General features: G+C 63.7%; 1 protein-coding gene across 4 annotated transcripts; it reads right to left on the bottom strand.

Moving 5' to 3' along the window:
* Window positions 1-784: 784 nt before the first annotated feature.
* Acap3 (ArfGAP with coiled-coil, ankyrin repeat and PH domains 3) lies at window positions 785-14,490 on the bottom strand. 4 transcript variants are annotated; one of them, XM_090336043.1, is made up of 24 exons: window positions 14,434-14,490; window positions 10,776-10,833; window positions 9,959-10,078; window positions 9,689-9,742; window positions 8,862-8,920; window positions 8,287-8,470; window positions 7,847-7,891; window positions 7,642-7,737; window positions 7,479-7,553; window positions 6,921-6,932; window positions 5,531-5,643; window positions 5,378-5,429; window positions 5,095-5,195; window positions 4,913-5,024; window positions 4,447-4,655; window positions 4,285-4,354; window positions 4,110-4,204; window positions 3,836-4,038; window positions 3,610-3,717; window positions 1,852-1,950; window positions 1,538-1,761; window positions 1,306-1,415; window positions 1,121-1,231; window positions 785-1,031 (listed from the first exon to the last, which is right to left on the bottom strand). In XM_090336043.1, exons 1-24 carry the CDS (start codon window positions 14,478-14,480, stop codon window positions 884-886), a joined length of 2,505 nt encoding a protein of 834 aa, XP_090192169.1. In that variant the 5' UTR covers window positions 14,481-14,490; the 3' UTR covers window positions 785-883. The 4 variants fall into 4 exon arrangements, with proteins under 4 accessions (XP_090192169.1, XP_090192170.1, XP_090192167.1 ...); XM_090336044.1 differs by having other exon boundaries at window positions 3,610-3,714; XM_090336041.1 differs by having other exon boundaries at window positions 1,538-1,950.
* Window positions 14,491-16,572: the final 2,082 nt, after the last annotated feature.

The raw sequence follows: 16,572 nt of genomic DNA, 5'->3' as shown, positions 1-16,572 counted from the left end.
TGGGAGTCCCCAACCCCTCCCCTCCCACGCCAGAGAGGGGACAGAGCCGAGGTACAGGGCCTTCATCCGGCAAGGGCAGAGCCAGAGTCAGGGTGTGAGTCCTCAAGAGTCCACAGAGAAGAGATGCGAAGTCAGAGCAGGGCTGCAGAAAAGCCGCTTAGTCGGCAACAAAGACGTGGGTGCAAGGTGGAAAGTGCCAGTTGCTTTAGGAGCTGCCTCTGGAAGCGCCAGGCACAGGGGCCCGTGTGGCCTGCCGAATGGCCTGGGGACGCCTGCGTCCAGGCAGGGTGGAGGGCGTGGCCTGCCGAATGGCCTGGGGACGCCTGCGTCCAGGCAGGGTGGAGGGCGCAGGCCAGAGCCCCACCCCCCAGCACCCTCCAAGCCCAGCTTGGAGTCTAGGGTCCCTAAGCGAGGTACTCGGGTTGGTTCCCTGGGTGGGCTGCCACTCCTGCTCGGGAAGGCTGGTAGCTGGCCTGCAGCCCCAGATCACAGGGGGACCCAGCTAGCAGGACAGTGTTCTTGGGCAGTAAATGTAGTGGCACAAGGTGACAGAGGCCCTGAGTGCAGAGGGGCATAGGTGACAACGGGCCTTGAATGAACCAGGACCCTGAAGAAGGGGCGTCTGGGGACAGAGGCTCCCCAGATGAGGTGCGGGGCCCCAGGTGATCACGCCCCAAAACCCTGGACTCAAAGGCTAGTGCCGGGTCCTGCTCCCAGCCCAGGGTCCCAGCAGCCGGGCAGAGGGAAGAGCAGGCAAGTGAGGGCACCGGGGCTGTCCGCCCGCAGTCACCAGAGGAAGGGGCCTGCTGCCGGGGCCGGGTCTTCAGGGGCATGCGGGGGTCTGGGCCGGGCAGGGTCCTGTGGCCGCCCAGCCGGCCCAGCCCTAGCTGTCGTCCAGGTGGAGGCCGATGAACTCCTGGATGCACCTGCGGTACTGCAGCTCTGTGGGGCTGCTGCCCGATAGGGCGCCTGGCTGGCCGGGAGCGGCCTCCGCCTCCCGCATCTCCTCTGCCATCCGGGCTAGGCGGAGCCTGGGGGAGGGGCTCAGAGTGAGGCGCCCCCCCCCCCCCCGCCCGCCGCCCCCGCCCCCCCCCCCCCCCCGCGGGTCCCCAGCACTCACAGTGTCACGATGTCTGCATTGGCCGCCTGCACGGCGATGGTCAGAGGGTCCCGCCGCTCCTGGTCCAGCGCGTGCAGGTCGGCCCCGCGTTTCAGGAGCAGGCAGACCTGGCTGGGGTGGAGGGGTGCGTGAGGACACCGGGCGGAGGCAGGGGCAGGCGGGGGCGCTGGGCACAAGCTACCCACCCGGTTCGGCCGAGGAGCGTGGCGTGATGCAAGGGTGCCCGGCCCCGCATGTCTCTTTGGTTCACGTCAGCTCCGTTTTGCAGAAGGAATTCACAGACAATTAGGGAGCCCTGGGGAGCAGAGCAGCTCAGGCAGAGCCTCGGCCCTGGACCTGCGTCTCCCCAGCCCAGGGGACAGTGCCCTGTGTGGGAAGGGGACGCAGTGCTCCTGCACGGCTGCCGCCTGCACTTACCCCTAGCACTGCCTGCACCAGTGGCGTTTTGCCTTCGTCCTCCGTGTCCACCCAGTTGACCTCTGCCCCGTGGGCCAATGCCGTGGCCAGTGCGGGGAGGTCGCGGGTGCGGGCTGCTCGGTGTGCCAGCAGCCCGGGGTGCAGCTCCCGGACGTCAGACAGGCCCCACGCCTCCGCCTCCGCCTCCGCCTCCCCACTGGACTCCTCGGATGCCTCTGCGTCCTCTACCAGGGTGCAAGGGTGAGCCACTTCAAGCAGTGGGGGTGCGTGCATCTGGGGTTTGGGAAGGGGCTGAAAGGTGGAGAGGCACCCACCCTCCTCAGTGACACTGTCCACCACGGAGCTCAGGCCAGAGGCCAGGACGTCGGAGCTGCCATCGGAACTGCCTCCCAGGCCACTGTCACTGCTCAGACCTGCAGACAGCAGGGGAAGCGGGGCTGGGCTGGCCTCCTCCAGAGCACCGGGGAGGGGGACGCTCACCCTGCCTTCCAGGAAACGTGGGTCACACCAGCCCTCACTAGGGACCAGGAGGAGAGAAAACAGCATGGCGCCCGGAGGAGCCAAGGGGTAGCACACCAGAAGCATGGACCCAGCTCAGTGCCTTCGGCTGCCAGCAATCACCTCCACCCAGCAGTGCATACAGCCATCCACACACACCATCCACACACTCCTGTGTACACACACACCACCATCCACACACACCACCACCATCCACACATGCCACCATTCACACACACCTGTGTGCACACACGCCACCATCCACACACGCCACCATTCACACACACACACCACCATCCACACACGCCACCATTCACACACACCTGTGTGCACACACGCCACCATCCACACACGCCACCATTCACACACACCACCACCATCCACACATGCCACCATTCACACACACCTGTGTGCACACACGCCACCATCCACACACGCCACCATTCACACACACCACCACCATCCACACATGCCACCATTCACACACACCTGTGTGCACACACGCCACCATCCACACGCGCCACCATTCACACACACCACCACCATCCACACATGCCACCATTCACACACACCTGTGTGCACACACGCCACCATCCACACACGCCACCATTCACACACACACACCACCATCCATACACGCCACCATTCACACACACCTGTGTGCACACACGCCACCATCCACACACGCCACCATTCACACACACACACCACCATCCACACACGCCACCATTCACACACACCTGTGTGCACACACGCCACCATCCACACACGCCACCATCCACACACACACACCACCATCCACACACACACACCACCATCCACACGCGCCACCATTCACACACACACACCACCATCCACACACGCCACCATTCACACACACCTGTGTGCACACACGCCACCATCCACACACACCACCATCCACACACACACACCACCATCCACACACACACACCACCATCCACACGCGCCACCATTCACACACACACACCACCATCCACACGCGCCACCATTCACACACACACACCACCATCCACACACACACCACCATCCACACGCGCCACCATTCACACACACACACGCCACCATCCACACACACACACGCCACCATCCACACACCCCTGTGTGCACACGGCCTGCACTCATTACAGCTTCTCTTCCAGCGTTGGTCTTGTCCCAGCCCAGCTGACCTGCACCAGCCCCATTCCACCAGCAGGGGACACTACCATAGCCCAGTTCCTCCCTGAATATTATCAACTGCCACTCCTCCAGGACCTGGAACACACCACCAGCCCCCCTCCAACGCGGGACACCTGACCTTCCACTCCTTGAGCTGCACTTTCCAAATCTGTCTACTCTCTCAGCAGCTCCCATGGCCAGCAGCCTTTCTGCCATGCTGACTAGTAGCAGAGCCCCAGGATGGGAGGGGTGGAGACCCCAAGCAGAGGGGGGATGGGAGGGGCGGAGACCGCAGCAGAGGGGGATGGGAGGGGAGGAGACCCCAGCAGAGGGGGGATGGGAGGGGCGGAGACCCCAGCAGAGGGGGGATGGGAGGGCTGCAGCCCCACGGCACTTACTTCGGGGACCTGCCCCAGCAGCCCCAGCGTCAAAGTAGGAGAAGAGTGAGTCGAGCTCATCTGGGCAGAAGAGGGAATCGCGGCGGAATCTGCGCTCTAATGTGCCTGCTGGGGTGGGGAGTGAGCTACTGGTCAGATGGGGAAACTGAGGCCCTGAGCCATGGAGGAGCCACGCTACCCCGTCCCTGCAGGGCTTGAGGCCCTCCCAGCGGCAGTGCCCTCCCACCTGAGGACAGCGCGGCCACAGAGGGCGGGATGGGCTCCAGCCGGACCTTGCGGCGGGCCGAGGGAGCTCGCGGGGAGCTGGGGGGACGCGGGCACTCTCGCGCCCTCCAGCGCCTTGGGGCCTCCCGGGCTAGTGCAGTGGGCAGCTTCCGCAAAAACTTCTTCTCCACGTATTTGTCCTTGATCCAGGCCTCCTTGTCCTGTCTGGACCAGGGCGAAGGTGAGGCTGCAGGCGCAGGCCGGGCTCCCCCTCACCTGGGGCTGCTCCCCCTCACCTGGGGCTGCTGGCCGTGGGCTTTCTGCTGCCCGGGCCCTCACACTGGGCCTCGTAGATCTGGTTCACAGCCTGGTTCCCAAGCTCACACATCAGCTGGTGGGCAGAGGATGAGCATGTCAGTGCAGCCCCCCCCAGCCCCCCCCCAAGCCCAGCAACGCTCAAGAGCCACACACCTTTAGCAACTCCGGCTCCCATGAGTCCAGGGTCAGGGACCGGACCTTGGAGCAGTGCACACCCAGACTCCTAGACAGCGAGGGGGCAGGGGGAGTCAGGATGCTGCCAACGCCGCCCCGGCCTAGGCCTTGGGCTCCTCCCCCCCCAGGCCGGGGCACCACCTGTGGATCCCCGAGCACTCGATGCAGAGCAGCACGCCCAGGTTGATGCTGGCCCAGCGGGGGTCTGGCTGGCCACAGTCTCCACACTGGCTGTTGCCAGCCACACTCTGCACGCGCTGAAGCACGCTCTCTCCCTTGGCTCCACGCTCCCGAGAGTCCGTGGTGGAGTCAATGCTGCTTGTGGACGGGGAAGCTGTGCGGTCCAGCCTCTGGGGAACGGTGAGGGTCCCTCAGCCTTCAGGAGCCCCTTCCTCAACGCTCACAGCGGCCGCCCCTCCTGCCCGGCCAGCTCCCGCAGGCGTCAGTCTGTTGACGCATGCGCGCAGGCACACGCACATGCTCACACTCACGCACATACCAACATTGCTATCCACTCACACGCATGCAATGTTGCCTGCAAAAGCGCGCGTGCAGTGTGCGGCAGCGTCCTCACATGAGTGGAGGACGGGGGGGGGGGGGGGCACACCTCACTGTAGCAGCTGTCCGGGCTCTCCCGGTAGGCAGAGGCAATGCTGGCCTGCACAGCCTGAACCCAGGCCTGCCGCAGCTTCTCCGAGTCAGCCTGCAGCATGCAGCTCCTGGAGGGGGAGGCTGGTCAGGCTGGGGCCCCAGGTCCCTCCCACCCTGCCTCGGGCCGGCCCTGCTCACTTGGTGGGCGACACGACCTCAAAGCAGAACCTTCGTTCGATGTCCTCACAGGGCTTCACAGAGCACAGGCGGAGGTCGTCCACTACCACAGTCAGTGCGTCCTGCAGGCGGCACCACGGAGCCCACACACTTGGCCCTCCACTATGCCACCACCACCCGTTTTCTCCATGTATGCTCCCTACTTCCCTGGACTTGCAGACCGGTGCCCACCTGTGACCTCAGGCCCCTCCCCCCCCCGCGAGGTGGGCAGGGCTCTGGCCACAGCCTGGTGTCCCCAGCACACCTTGAGCTTCTTCTGGTAGACCAGCTGGCTGTTCTGAATGGAGAACCAACGCCTGGGTGAGGTGGATGGAGGAGAAGAGTCAGACAGGGCTGGCCCCCGTCCACTCTGCTTCCAGCCCAGCCTGCTCCTGGCACTACCCAAGAAAGGCCTCACCGATTCCACGTCTTGAAGGCATTGCTGGCTCTTTTAAAGAGGTAGCCCTCCATCACCACACCACTGGGTGCATCCACGTCAAACTCCACTTTTGATTCATCATAGGAGAAGTCCTGGAAGGACGGTCAGGCCTCAGGGAGCACCCACCCCCGGGGCCCCACCCCCGACCCAGGCTCATCCAGACCCAAGGCTGAGACGGGACACCCTTTACTAGCTACACCACGTTCTAACAGAATGCCCCACAAGACCTCACAGGCGACCCCGAGTGCTGGCAGCTGGGCCTGTGCTCTAACCCCCCCATCCCAGGCGTACAGGGACAAATGGGCTACGATCAGGGCGGAAGCTCCCCCCACCCTGCCTGCATCCTGAGTGCCCTGTGCATGCTGCCAGCTGGGCAAGCTCCAGCTGCCCAACAGAGCCCCATTCACAGGCCCAGAGTCCTGACTGCGCCATGTGTCTCACTGTCCACCAGGACAGGCCCAGCCACCTGCTCTAGGCTGAGCAGGGGCAGGAAGACACGGCTGCCGCCATTCTCTGTGGAGGAGAGGACGGCGCCCGGCCTCTGTCCTGCCTATGCCAGCCACTAGCCCACACGTGCCTCAGTGCAGCTGCAGCCCTGGAGGGAGATGTCCCAGGTCCTGAAGCAGCCCACCCACGAGGCTGCCTGTCCCCCGTGAGGCTGTCTCCAGTGTTGTCCTCACCCCAGGCTGTCCCCACCACTGTCCTCACCCCTCACCCCAGGCTGTCCCCACCACTGTCCTCACCCCTCACCCCAGGCTGTCCCCACCACTGTCCTCACCCCTCACCCCAGGCTGTCCCCACCACTGTCCTCACCCCTCACCCCAGGCTGTCCCCACCACTGTCCTCACCCCTCACCCCAGGCTGTCCCCACCACTGTCCTCACCCCTCACCCCAGGCTGTCCCCACCACTGTCCTCACCCCTCACCCCAGGCTGTCCCCACCACTGTCCTCACCCCTCACCCCAGGCTGTCCCCACCACTGTCCTCACCCCTCACCCCAGGCTGTCCCCACCACTGTCCTCACCCCTCACCCCAGGCTGTCCCCACCACTGTCCTCACCCCTCACCCCAGGCTGTCCCCACCACTGTCCTCACCCCTCACCCCAGGCTGTCCCCACCACTGTCCTCACCCCTCACCCCAGGCTGTCCCCACCACTGTCCTCACCCCTCACCCCAGGCTGTCCCCACCACTGTCCTCACCCCTCACCCCAGCCTGTTCTCACCACTGTCCTCACCCCTCACCCCAGGCTGTCCTCACCACTGTCCTCACCCCTCACCCCAGGCTGTCCTCACCACTGTCCTCACCCCTCACCCCAGCCTGTTCTCACCACTGTCCTCTCCTCACCCCTCACCCCAAGTTATAGCTCTCACCTGCAACAGTGTCTGAGGCCCAAGCAGGTTAGAGAGAGAGAAAGAGAGAGAGAGAGAGAGAGAGAGAGAGAGAGACAGACAGACAGACAGACAGACAGACAGACAGACAGACAGACAGAAAGAGATATCTAGTTAGTGAGGGTTTGCCCTGTCCCCATCTCTTCCCAGTCTCCCTTGTCCTCGTACAGCCAAGCTCTGTCTGGGTGGGATGGGAGCCAGGAGTCAGGAGCCACTGTCCTGCAGTGTTGGAGCCCAGGCCGGGGAAGGAGCCTTCACCTACTCTGAGTGTGATCTCAGGGCCCTGCCCCTCCCCCAGCCCCTCCATCCGCTCAGCGCCCTGTGGAGATGGCTCTCAGGACGGGACATTCATTCTAGAGGATACATTCCAGAGCGGAGTGGCCTTGGCCAGCACAGAGGCGGCAGGGCCTGCCAGGGTATACATGGACGGGTGTGGGGGGGAGGACAGAGCTTGTAAATGGGCCTCCTAGAGCCCAGGTCAGGAGTGTGGCAGGGGATTGAGGCCAGAGGCCTCTGGGAAAACGGGCCGCAGGGCCTTACCCGCTGCTGGATGGCAGCGTGCTTGCGCTCCATCTCACGCTTTTCCACAGCAGAGTCGATCACCAGCTGGTCCAGCTGTGTGTGAGGAGGTCAGCAGGTTCCCCATCCAAGCCCCGCCCAGCCTCACCAGGGCCCATGCCTCCCGCAGCCTCCTGCAGCTCACCTCAGCTGCCAGCTTCTTCATGTAGGGATCCAGCCGGTGCAGCAGGCTGTGGCCCTGCTGGAAGAAGCTGTACTGGGCATGCATGAAGGACAGCATCTGCAGGGACAGACGGGCCCGGGTGAGGGCTGAGCGTGCACAAAGGCAGACAGGCCCAGGTGAGGCCCAGCTCCTGCTACTCGAGGACACCGCCCTTCCCGGGACTCACGGAATCCAAGATCTCGAACTTCTTCTTGGCCTGGAGGACATTGATCTGCGAGAGGAGAGACAGAGGTGAGGTCTCAGTGTCCAGACACCCGTCGAGTCCCCTAGGGCAGCTGTGGTTCTGAGACTCCCAGGTATTCCTGATTCTGTCCATGCCAGTGTCACCCCGCGCGGTCCAGGAGTCCTTTCCCATGTCCACGGGGAGGGTCCCACCTAGGCAATGCCAGGATAACTTTTCCTTCTTTTCTCTTTCTTGTCCTGGGGATTGAACTCAGGATCTCAAGTTCTTCCTTGGCCTTTTCACTCAAAGCTGGCACTCTACTCTACCTCCAAAGCTAGGAATTTTAGCCTCCGAGTTCAAGGTCAAGGCCTCTGCTCACTTCTGCTCACTCTTCCTCGAGGCCCACCCCGTCTGGAGCCATGTCTCCGCTGCCCCACGCTCACCTGCAGCACGTAGTCCAGGGCCAGGTGGCGGAAGCACTTCCTCGTGAGGGTCAGGGCACCTGTGGCCTCCTCCACCTCGTGGGGCCGATGCCTTGGGGCCTGGGCATTCCTCACCAAGGACAGCTCCATGTCCTCTCGCACCCTGTCAAACTGCTTCTTCGTCTCTTTGAACTTCCGTACATCCCTGCGTGCAGGTGAGTGCGGAGCAGGAGTCACAGAAGGGTACGTGCTGGATGCCAAATGTCCCCAGCTGCCTCGCTGTCTGTCCTGAACAGGGCCTCCTTGCCTTGCCTCCCCATTTCAGCCCCACTCATCCCTGCAACCCCGTTCCCCCCTCTTCTCTCCTGGTCCCCCCAATTCAAAATCTACGTATCCAAGAGCCACCTGACATGCCTAGGGAATTCACCTTCGCCACACGAGGTGGCCCCTCCCACACCTGGAGGCTCTGGCTCTGACAGCCTGAGGCCTTGGCCAAGACCCACCCTGTCCCCTAGATGGGGGAAGGAAGAGGCCTCTGGCCTTTTCTCCCAGCAGCAGGAATACAGGGGTTCAGCCAGGGGGCTCAGGCTACTCACTCTTTGACAAAGTTGTGGAGCTGTTGCCGCACAGACCTCTGGGCCTGGTCAAACAGGATCTGGGAGAGAGGCAGGAAGGGGTCTCTAGGGTCTGTCCTCACAGGACTCTCAAGGTAAAACCCCACCCATATTCCCAGGTGGAAATTATACGAGTGCCACCAAGTCTTGCCTGGACCCAACTGCCTGGCCTGTCTCACCCGTGGAGCCAGCTTCTTGGGGCCGGGGTAGCTCTGGTCTCTTGGGGCTCAGGGACTTGCCCCACTCCCCGGTTGGTGTCCAGGGACGACTGTGGCTACCTGCTCATGTTTCCATATGGCTCTTGGCCAATCTGGAGGCGAATGGAATCAGATGCTCTTCTACAACTCTACCTCCAAGTATTTAGAGGACGGCACACACAGGCCCTCTCCAGACTGCCTACCCTTCAGCAGCAGATGGGGTCAGAGAGGGGAGCTAGGCAGCCCAGCTTGGGAGTGGAGAGATGACAGTGCAGCGCTCAGAATCAGACGCCCTGCAGGGAGGGGGACTGGACCAAACCCAGTATAGGAGCGGAAGACTGCCAGAACGAGCCACACTGATCTGGCTCATTTCTGTGCTTCCTCACAAGGGTGGGGCCTCTTGTTTAGTCTGGGGCTCTGATTCCAGGCCAACCCCCCCCCCACGTGCCTTGGCCCGCCACGTGGGTCCATCCACACTGGAACTGCACCCTGCAGTGTGGCCACCTCTCTGCCCCACAGACCGAAAGAGACTAGTGCGGCCTTCGGCAGGGCAGCTCATCTTCTTCAGACTGGGCAGGGCCCTCTGGGAGCCCCCGACCCGGTGGGGCTCACCGTGTGGTAGTTGACCATCTCCTGCAGGCTGTCTCCGAACCTCTGCAGACATTCCTGGGGAGAGGCGGCGGAAGCCATGCTGAGATGGGTGGTGGGAGCCGAGGGCAGGAGGGCATGTGGTGGGGGCTTCCACTGGACCCACCAGCACCCCCCCCCCCCCGCCCTCAGGCATGGAGCCACAGGAGGAGCACAAACGCCCTCGTATTCCAGGACCACGCTGCCTCCCTTTCCCTGCTCCCGCGCAGATGCCACAAGTCAATGGCCCCTCACCGAAATGACAGTGTCGCCCTGGCACTGCTGGGATAGGTCGCGGATGCCACTCACAAAGAGCCTGTTGGTGGTGACGTAGGCCTTACCAGCCTCGATCATGCCACTGCACAGCTTGACCAGCTGAGAATGGAACAAGGTGGGCAGGGTTAGGGTCTGGCGGCTTCTCTAGCCTGGCAGTTCACACCCACTACAATGCCAGGCCTCAGAAAAGGAACCACCCCAATGTGGAAGATGGCCAGGGGCGTCCAGGGCGCCACTGGACGCGTCTGTACCCAGGACACATCTACGCCCTGGTGGACGGCACAGACGGCACTCGCCACCTCCTGCAGCCCATCTGGCACTCTGAGGACTGCCTGCTCTTCCACTCCAGAGCAGGAAGAGGGCAGGACAGGGGCAAGGGTCATGGGGTTAGAGGGCTCTCTGTGAGCTCATGGACACTGACCTTACTGCGTGCCTCAGCCTCCACACCTGCTCCCTCTTTCCCTTCCACCCTCATCCTTGGCCCCTAACCAGCTACACAGGGCACAGCCCCCACAGCAGCTGTCCCTGTCAGCAGCCAGCAGAGGTCATCTGCCTGGACGGAATGGGGCTCAAGACCCACTGTGTCCTGTGCCCCTTGGAACATGCAGGGCAGGGCACAGACCGAGGAACAGTGTGGACCCGGGTCCTGTGCGTGGCACACGAGCTGACATACCCAGGTGGGTGGGTGCTGGAGGAAAGTAGGGTCATTCAGCCATCCTAAGCCTAGTCTGGGAATGAGGCAGACAGGGTAAAGATGGCCCCTCCACTACCCCCCCCCCCCCGGCCTGCTCCTGACCTTGTCCAGTTTAGCCTCGATCTCCACCACATCCGTTTCTACCTCATCAATGGTGGCCCTGCAACAAGAATGGTTGTTGGAGCAACCAGCTGTGCTGGCCATTCAAGCTAGGGGTTCATTTCCCTGTGTGCTTACAGAGGGGCTCTGCTGTGGGCTAAGACCTCCAGAAACTAATAAGGATAGCCAAGCACCCTTGCCTGGAAGTCATGACTGAAACTAGGTCCAGTCATGGACCCTGGAGCCACCCAGATGACATCAGGCTGGCATTCTACCAGGCAGAGCGAGGCCATGTTGGCTGGGGGCCTTCATGGCTCTGCCAGCTGCAGTCGAAGAACAGACCTCACCCCTGCGCACAGCAGGGGAGCCAGAGCCCCATGGTACCCGGAACAGGCAGAGCATCAATGGCCTCCCTTCTCTCTGGAAGTGACAATTGATCCTGAAGACACTGTTTTAGACCCCCCTCACCCCTGGAGAGACTGCCCTTCAGCCTCTGAGCCAAATGCAGCCCCCGTCCCCCGGCCTGGTGCTGGAACAGACTGGAAGTGAGCCATCAGGTAAGGGACCATGCCCCTAAAACAGAGACTGCCTCCAGCTCAAAACTCCAATAAGCAAAGTCCACTGTGGGGAAGGAAAGACAGTCAGGCCTCCTCCAAGCCCACTCCCATCAGGCCAGCCTGACAATGGGGCTGCCTTGGAGAGGCAAGAGTTAATGATGACATCACCAGGAGAAACCAGGAGAATCCCCGGAAGCCAGAGGCAGATGGATCAAGCACGTGACTGTCCTAGTCTGCCAACAGGAAGTAAGGAAACAGGGACAGGCTCCTAACACACACACACACACACACACACACACACACACACACACGCCTGCACAATTAGCTCAGCTGGTAAGCTGAACCCATCTGGCCTGTAGGAGGATGAGGGACCCCGGGCATGAGTACAGGTCTCCAGAGATAAGTATGGGGGATGGTGAGGAAAGGTCATTGGATCTACCCCATCTCCTGGGTGGGGGGAGAGAGGGCTTTCTCAAAACGGAGGGAGGGGTCTATATTTACACCGAACACGGTTTTTGTTTGTTTCTGGTGACAGTCCTAGGGCTTGAAACCAAGGCCCAGGTGCTGTCTCTGTGCTTTGTCTACTCTACCACCAGGCATTTTTGGTAGCTAACTGGAAAGTTTCAAGGGCTTCCCTGCCCCAGCTGGTGTCAAGCTGTGATCCCCAGGTACCAGCCTCCTACGAATACAGGCGCCCACAGCTTTCCTTTAACTGGGGTCTGGGCTGCAGTGGCAAGGCCATTCCAGCTGGAGAAGTCCTGGACGTATGCCATCCCTACTAGAACATTAACTCTCTAGACAGCCTCCATCCACCAATTAGGAGGGACCACGCGGACCCTGACCTCTGGAACAGGGGCACAGAGTTGCAGCATCTGTTTGGACCACGGCTGGCCCATGCTCACAGGATGCCATCCTGCCTGCCCGCTTCGGAGACGTGCCCTTCACTTAGGATCCCAGCCCATACCACCTGAAGGTAGCCAAGGTCGCCATCTAGGAGAGCATGATGTAGGGGCGTCTGGCTCCTCGGAACAGCCTGGGCAGTCAAAGCTGCCTGAGGAGAGCCAGGGCCCCGGAGGCAGCAAGGGCAGGGGTGTACCAGGACCAGACAAATGTGCTCACAGGAAGAGTGGGTGTGGGGCGGAGGCCTGGGGGCGCACACCCTGCTCTGGGATTCTCTCAGCATTGGCCTCATGCAGGGTGGGGAGGGAGCCCTTCACCACGGCTGTGACTCAGCGCCTCGAGGCCCCACCCAGGGAAGGGCCCGCAGACTGGCCAGGCAGCCCCTGCTCCTAGCTCCTCAGACCCCCACCGGCCTTCTCAAGGTGGTCTCCACCTCGTGGCTCACTCAGCCCTGGTAGGACTCCTTCCCCTCCCAGGCTCAAAATCTTTCTGTCAGCCCCACCTGGAGACTCCAAGGCCAGATCAGGTTACAACCTCAGTGACATCTGAGAGTGAGTTGACAGGAGTGGGCCAAACCCTTCAAACCCAAGCCGGTCCCAGACCACCAAGCAAGTCTTCCAAAGTCCTGGCAGTCAACTTCAGCCTTGGCCCCAGACCCGTGGGGCCACTCTCCCAGAGTACCTCTCCCCATCAAGAATCACTGCCAAACCCAGGCAACTGCCACACCCACTGCAGCCCCACAGGTCCAACCTGCTAGTAGTGGAAGGGAAGGTCTAGATGTGGATGGGAGATGGACTGGCCGTGCCCAGCAAAAAGGAAAAGGAAGAGGAGCCAGAGCCGCTTCTAAAGGGCCAGGGCCCAGGCTCAGCCCCAGAAACTCTCACCACAACCTGGTCCCCACCAGCCTGGGCGTGGGATGGGGTTGGGGGAGGAGGGTCCCTGAGGTGGAGAACCTATCGCAGAAGCCCACCCTAGTGCGCAACCCAGGGCCTGGAGCCACTCCTGGAGCTTCCCTGACCTGCCCAGCCTCCAGACTCCTCAAGTCCTTGCTGCTGATTCCCTTGTGGTCTCGCAGGGAGCTGGCTCCAGGGCAGCTAAGGCAGCCCCTCGGCCGGCCACCCCCGAAGCCTCACATTCGTGGACGTGAATGACAAGCACACACGTGCGGAGGTGATCAGTGCCACGCGCAGACACGCCAGGCCCAGGTGAGCTCCCCGGACAGGGCACACACGTGTGGAGGTGCCACGCGCAGACACGCCAGGCCCGGGTGAGCTCCCCGGACAGGGCACACACGTGTGGAGGTGCCACGCGCAGACACGCCAGGCCCGGGTGAGCTCCCCGGACAGGGCACACATGTGTGGAGGTGCCACGCGCGGACACGCCAGGCCCGGGTGAGCTCCCCGGACAGGGCACACACGTGTGGAGGTGCCACGCGCGGACACGCCAGGCCCGGGTGAGCTCCCCGGACAGGGCACACACGTGTGGAGGTGCCACGCGCGGACACGCCAGGCCCAGGTGAGCTCCCCGGACAGGGCACACACGTGTGGAGGTGCCACGCGCGGACACGCCAGGCCCAGGTGAGCTCCCCGGACAGGGCACACATGTGTGGAGGTGCCACGCGCGGACACGCCAGGCCCGGGTGAGCTCCCCGGACAGGGCACACACGCGCGGAGGTGCACGCACGGACACGCGCACTCGTGGGGAGCCAGCGCGCTCCATGAATCCACACGGCAGCTGGCACGAGCTCGCGCGCGGCCATCACGCGGCCGTGCCAACGCGTCAGGCACGCGAGCGCGGGGCCCGCGCTCAGGGGGGGCGTGGGTCCCTCCTCCGGGCCACCACCTGTGCCCGCAGCACCGACGCGTCCCCACGCGGGCACCCGAGGGCGGGGTTCCGAGGGCGGACACGCCCGGCCTGGGAGCCGCCCTGCCTCCCCCCCCCCCCCCCCCCCCGGCGCCGGCCCGGAGGGGCGCGGGCAGCGCAGGTGGGCGCTTCCGCCGCGGCCGGCGCGGGGAGCGGGCGCCGGCGCCTTTTGTTCGGGCCTCGTCCGGGCCGGGCCGGGGCGGGCGGGGCGGCGGGCCCCGGGCGCGGCTCTGTCCGGGCGGGGCTCCGCCGCCCCGGCCGCCGCCGCCGCCGCCGCCGCCCGGACCCCCCGCCCCTCGCCGGCACAAAGGCGGCCCCGCCCGCCCCGGCCTGCGGCGCACCTGAAGCGCGGCGAGTCCTTGATGCACTCCTCGAACTCCACCGTCATGGCGGCGGCGGCGGCGGCGGCGGCGGCGCGCGGCGGTCACCGGGCGAGGAGCAGGCGCGCCGAACGGCATCCCCGGCCGGCCGGCCGCGCGTCCCGCCCGCCCGCCCCGGAACGAGGCCGCCGCTCGCGGTCCCGCCCCGCCCCGCCCCGCCTGTCACCGCCGGGGAGCGTCGCCAAAGGCCGCCGCCGCCGCCGCCGCCCGGGGGAGCTGGGAGGGACGCGCCCGCCGAGCCCCGGCTCCGCTCGCTCCAACCACCCGCGCCGTTGCGTAACTCAGGGCGTTTGCAAACCCCTTTTGGGGTGGACGCGGGCAGAGCTGACTCTCGGGGGGCGGCGAGGACCGCGGCGGCGCAGGGTCCCTCCGCCAGACGGCGGGAAGCACTTTGCACCCGCTCCCTAAGCGCGGCCCGCCCGGGCGGAGCGAGCGCGCAGGCGCGGGCGGGGCGCTGGCCACGTGCGGCCGCCCCGCCCCCCCGCCCCGCCCCCGGTCCTCCGAGCGCCGGGGCCGGGCGACCCTCGGGTCCTGGCCCCGCCCCAGGCCTTCCTTGCCCGGCAAAGGGCTGGCCCTGGACGGAGCAGCGGGTGCGGAGGGGCGAGGCCCCCAGAAGGGCCTGGCCGGGCTCTGCCCACCCGTCGCCCTGCAGCTGCCCTGCAGCTGCCCAGCATCCCCGTGGGACGCAGGGCTTCAGCGGGACGCCCAGCTGCTAGCACCACCCGAGGAGGTGAGAAGGGGCGACCTCGTCGGGCCCACGGCCCTGCCACTAACACCAGCCAGGACCTGGCCGTGGGCAGGGCGCGCGGGCCAGCCGGGGTGTGGGCCGGAACCCCGTGGGAACCCCAGGTGCCTGCGCCTTCCTGTGCCCCTTCCCCGCTCTGAGGAAGCAGAGCATGGATTGCACCTTTTCTCTTAAGGGCCCCTTCTCTGAAATGGACAGGCTTTGGCACCGGTGGGTCCTGCTGCCCCTCGCAGCCCCGTCTCCCCCCTCCCCGTACCCAGTAGGCTTCTTGCTGTGGCAACTGCTAGCCTCCCCAGGCAGGGCGGGGAACCTATCTGAGGGACTTGTGAATGGTGAGGCAGAGGAGGGAGGCCCACAGCTCCATTCCTGTGGGCGCTGGCGTCTCTCCTCATCACCCAGCCTGCAGCATCTCTACAAGGACCCAGGAAGGCTGGGTGAAGGGGTTCCTATGTGTTCTCTTATCTTCTTTGCACACGCTACTGATGCGTATGATGATTTCCCACTAGACTTAGGAACTGATGGTTAGCAGGGCCCCTGGGTTCACAAGCCTTGGTTGGGGTCCTCAGTCTGTTTCCTCCACTGCCAGCCTCCTTCTTCAGAGACCCCCTGGCAGGCTGGGGTAGCTCAAGTGGCTTATACCCTGGATGTCAAAGGCGGGTCCAGGCAGCTAGGCGGCTTATGCCATAGGCATCTGTGTCCCTAGGAAGCTGTGCTTCTGCAAAGTCCATCTTTTCTATACTGACAGGTGGTAGTCCTGGGTCCTGGCTGGGAGGAAGGAGGGAGGGGATAAAGCAGGTCTCTGACAGCCTTGGCTTCGGGCTATAGGTTTGGAGAATGACAGCTGTGCTGGTGGCTGTAAGATTGGAGGCTTTGACTCCGACCTAGATGAAGGTGATTCTACAGTCAAGACACCTTGGGCAAACACCATGCTCTCCCTGCCCCAGCTCCTGGCTTATTGCTGAAGGCAGTTCTGTGTGGGAACCTTGGGGACTTTGGTAGCAGAGATGAGACAGGAAGTGGACCTCTAAGACCGGGTCTGAGCTGAAAGGCTCTCCATGGCAGCTGAAGCCCTGCACTGTCCTGGAGGATGGGAACCCAAGCAACCAATAAGAAAGCTGAGCATTGTTGGCTTGGCCAAAAGGTTTCTGACTAGGTGCATGGCCTAAACGAAGCTGCCTACCTCCTCAGATCCCTTCAGTGAGATCCCATTGGACAGGGTGAGTTCTGGAGACAACAGTGGTAGAGAGGGACTCTAGGTTGACCCCTTGTCCTCAGGCTGACCCAGTTCTGTCCACAGATCCTGTCCTGTACCCTGCAGGATCCAGTGTGGAAATCCAAAGTAACTGAACACTGTG

This window comes from Megascapheus bottae, chromosome 6 (assembly GCF_031878675.1).
Source record: "Megascapheus bottae isolate mThoBot1 chromosome 6, mThoBot2.hap1, whole genome shotgun sequence".
Classification (NCBI taxonomy): domain Eukaryota; kingdom Metazoa; phylum Chordata; class Mammalia; order Rodentia; family Geomyidae; genus Megascapheus; species Megascapheus bottae.
This window is presented reverse-complemented; position numbering and strand designations above follow the sequence as displayed.

Excerpts from the sequence above, each read along its gene's own strand:
- Acap3 (XM_090336041.1), bottom strand. The coding sequence starts at position 14,480 with ATGACGGTGGAGTTCGAGGAGTGCATCAAGGACTCGCCGCGCTTCAG. Across the intron at positions 7,738-7,846 it reads AGTTCGAGATCTTGGATTCC|ATGCTGTCCTTCATGCATGC; the intron begins GTGAGTCCCGGG and ends CTGTCCCTGCAG. Across the intron at positions 7,554-7,641 it reads TGAAGAAGCTGGCAGCTGAG|CTGGACCAGCTGGTGATCGA; the intron begins GTGAGCTGCAGG and ends CCTCACACACAG.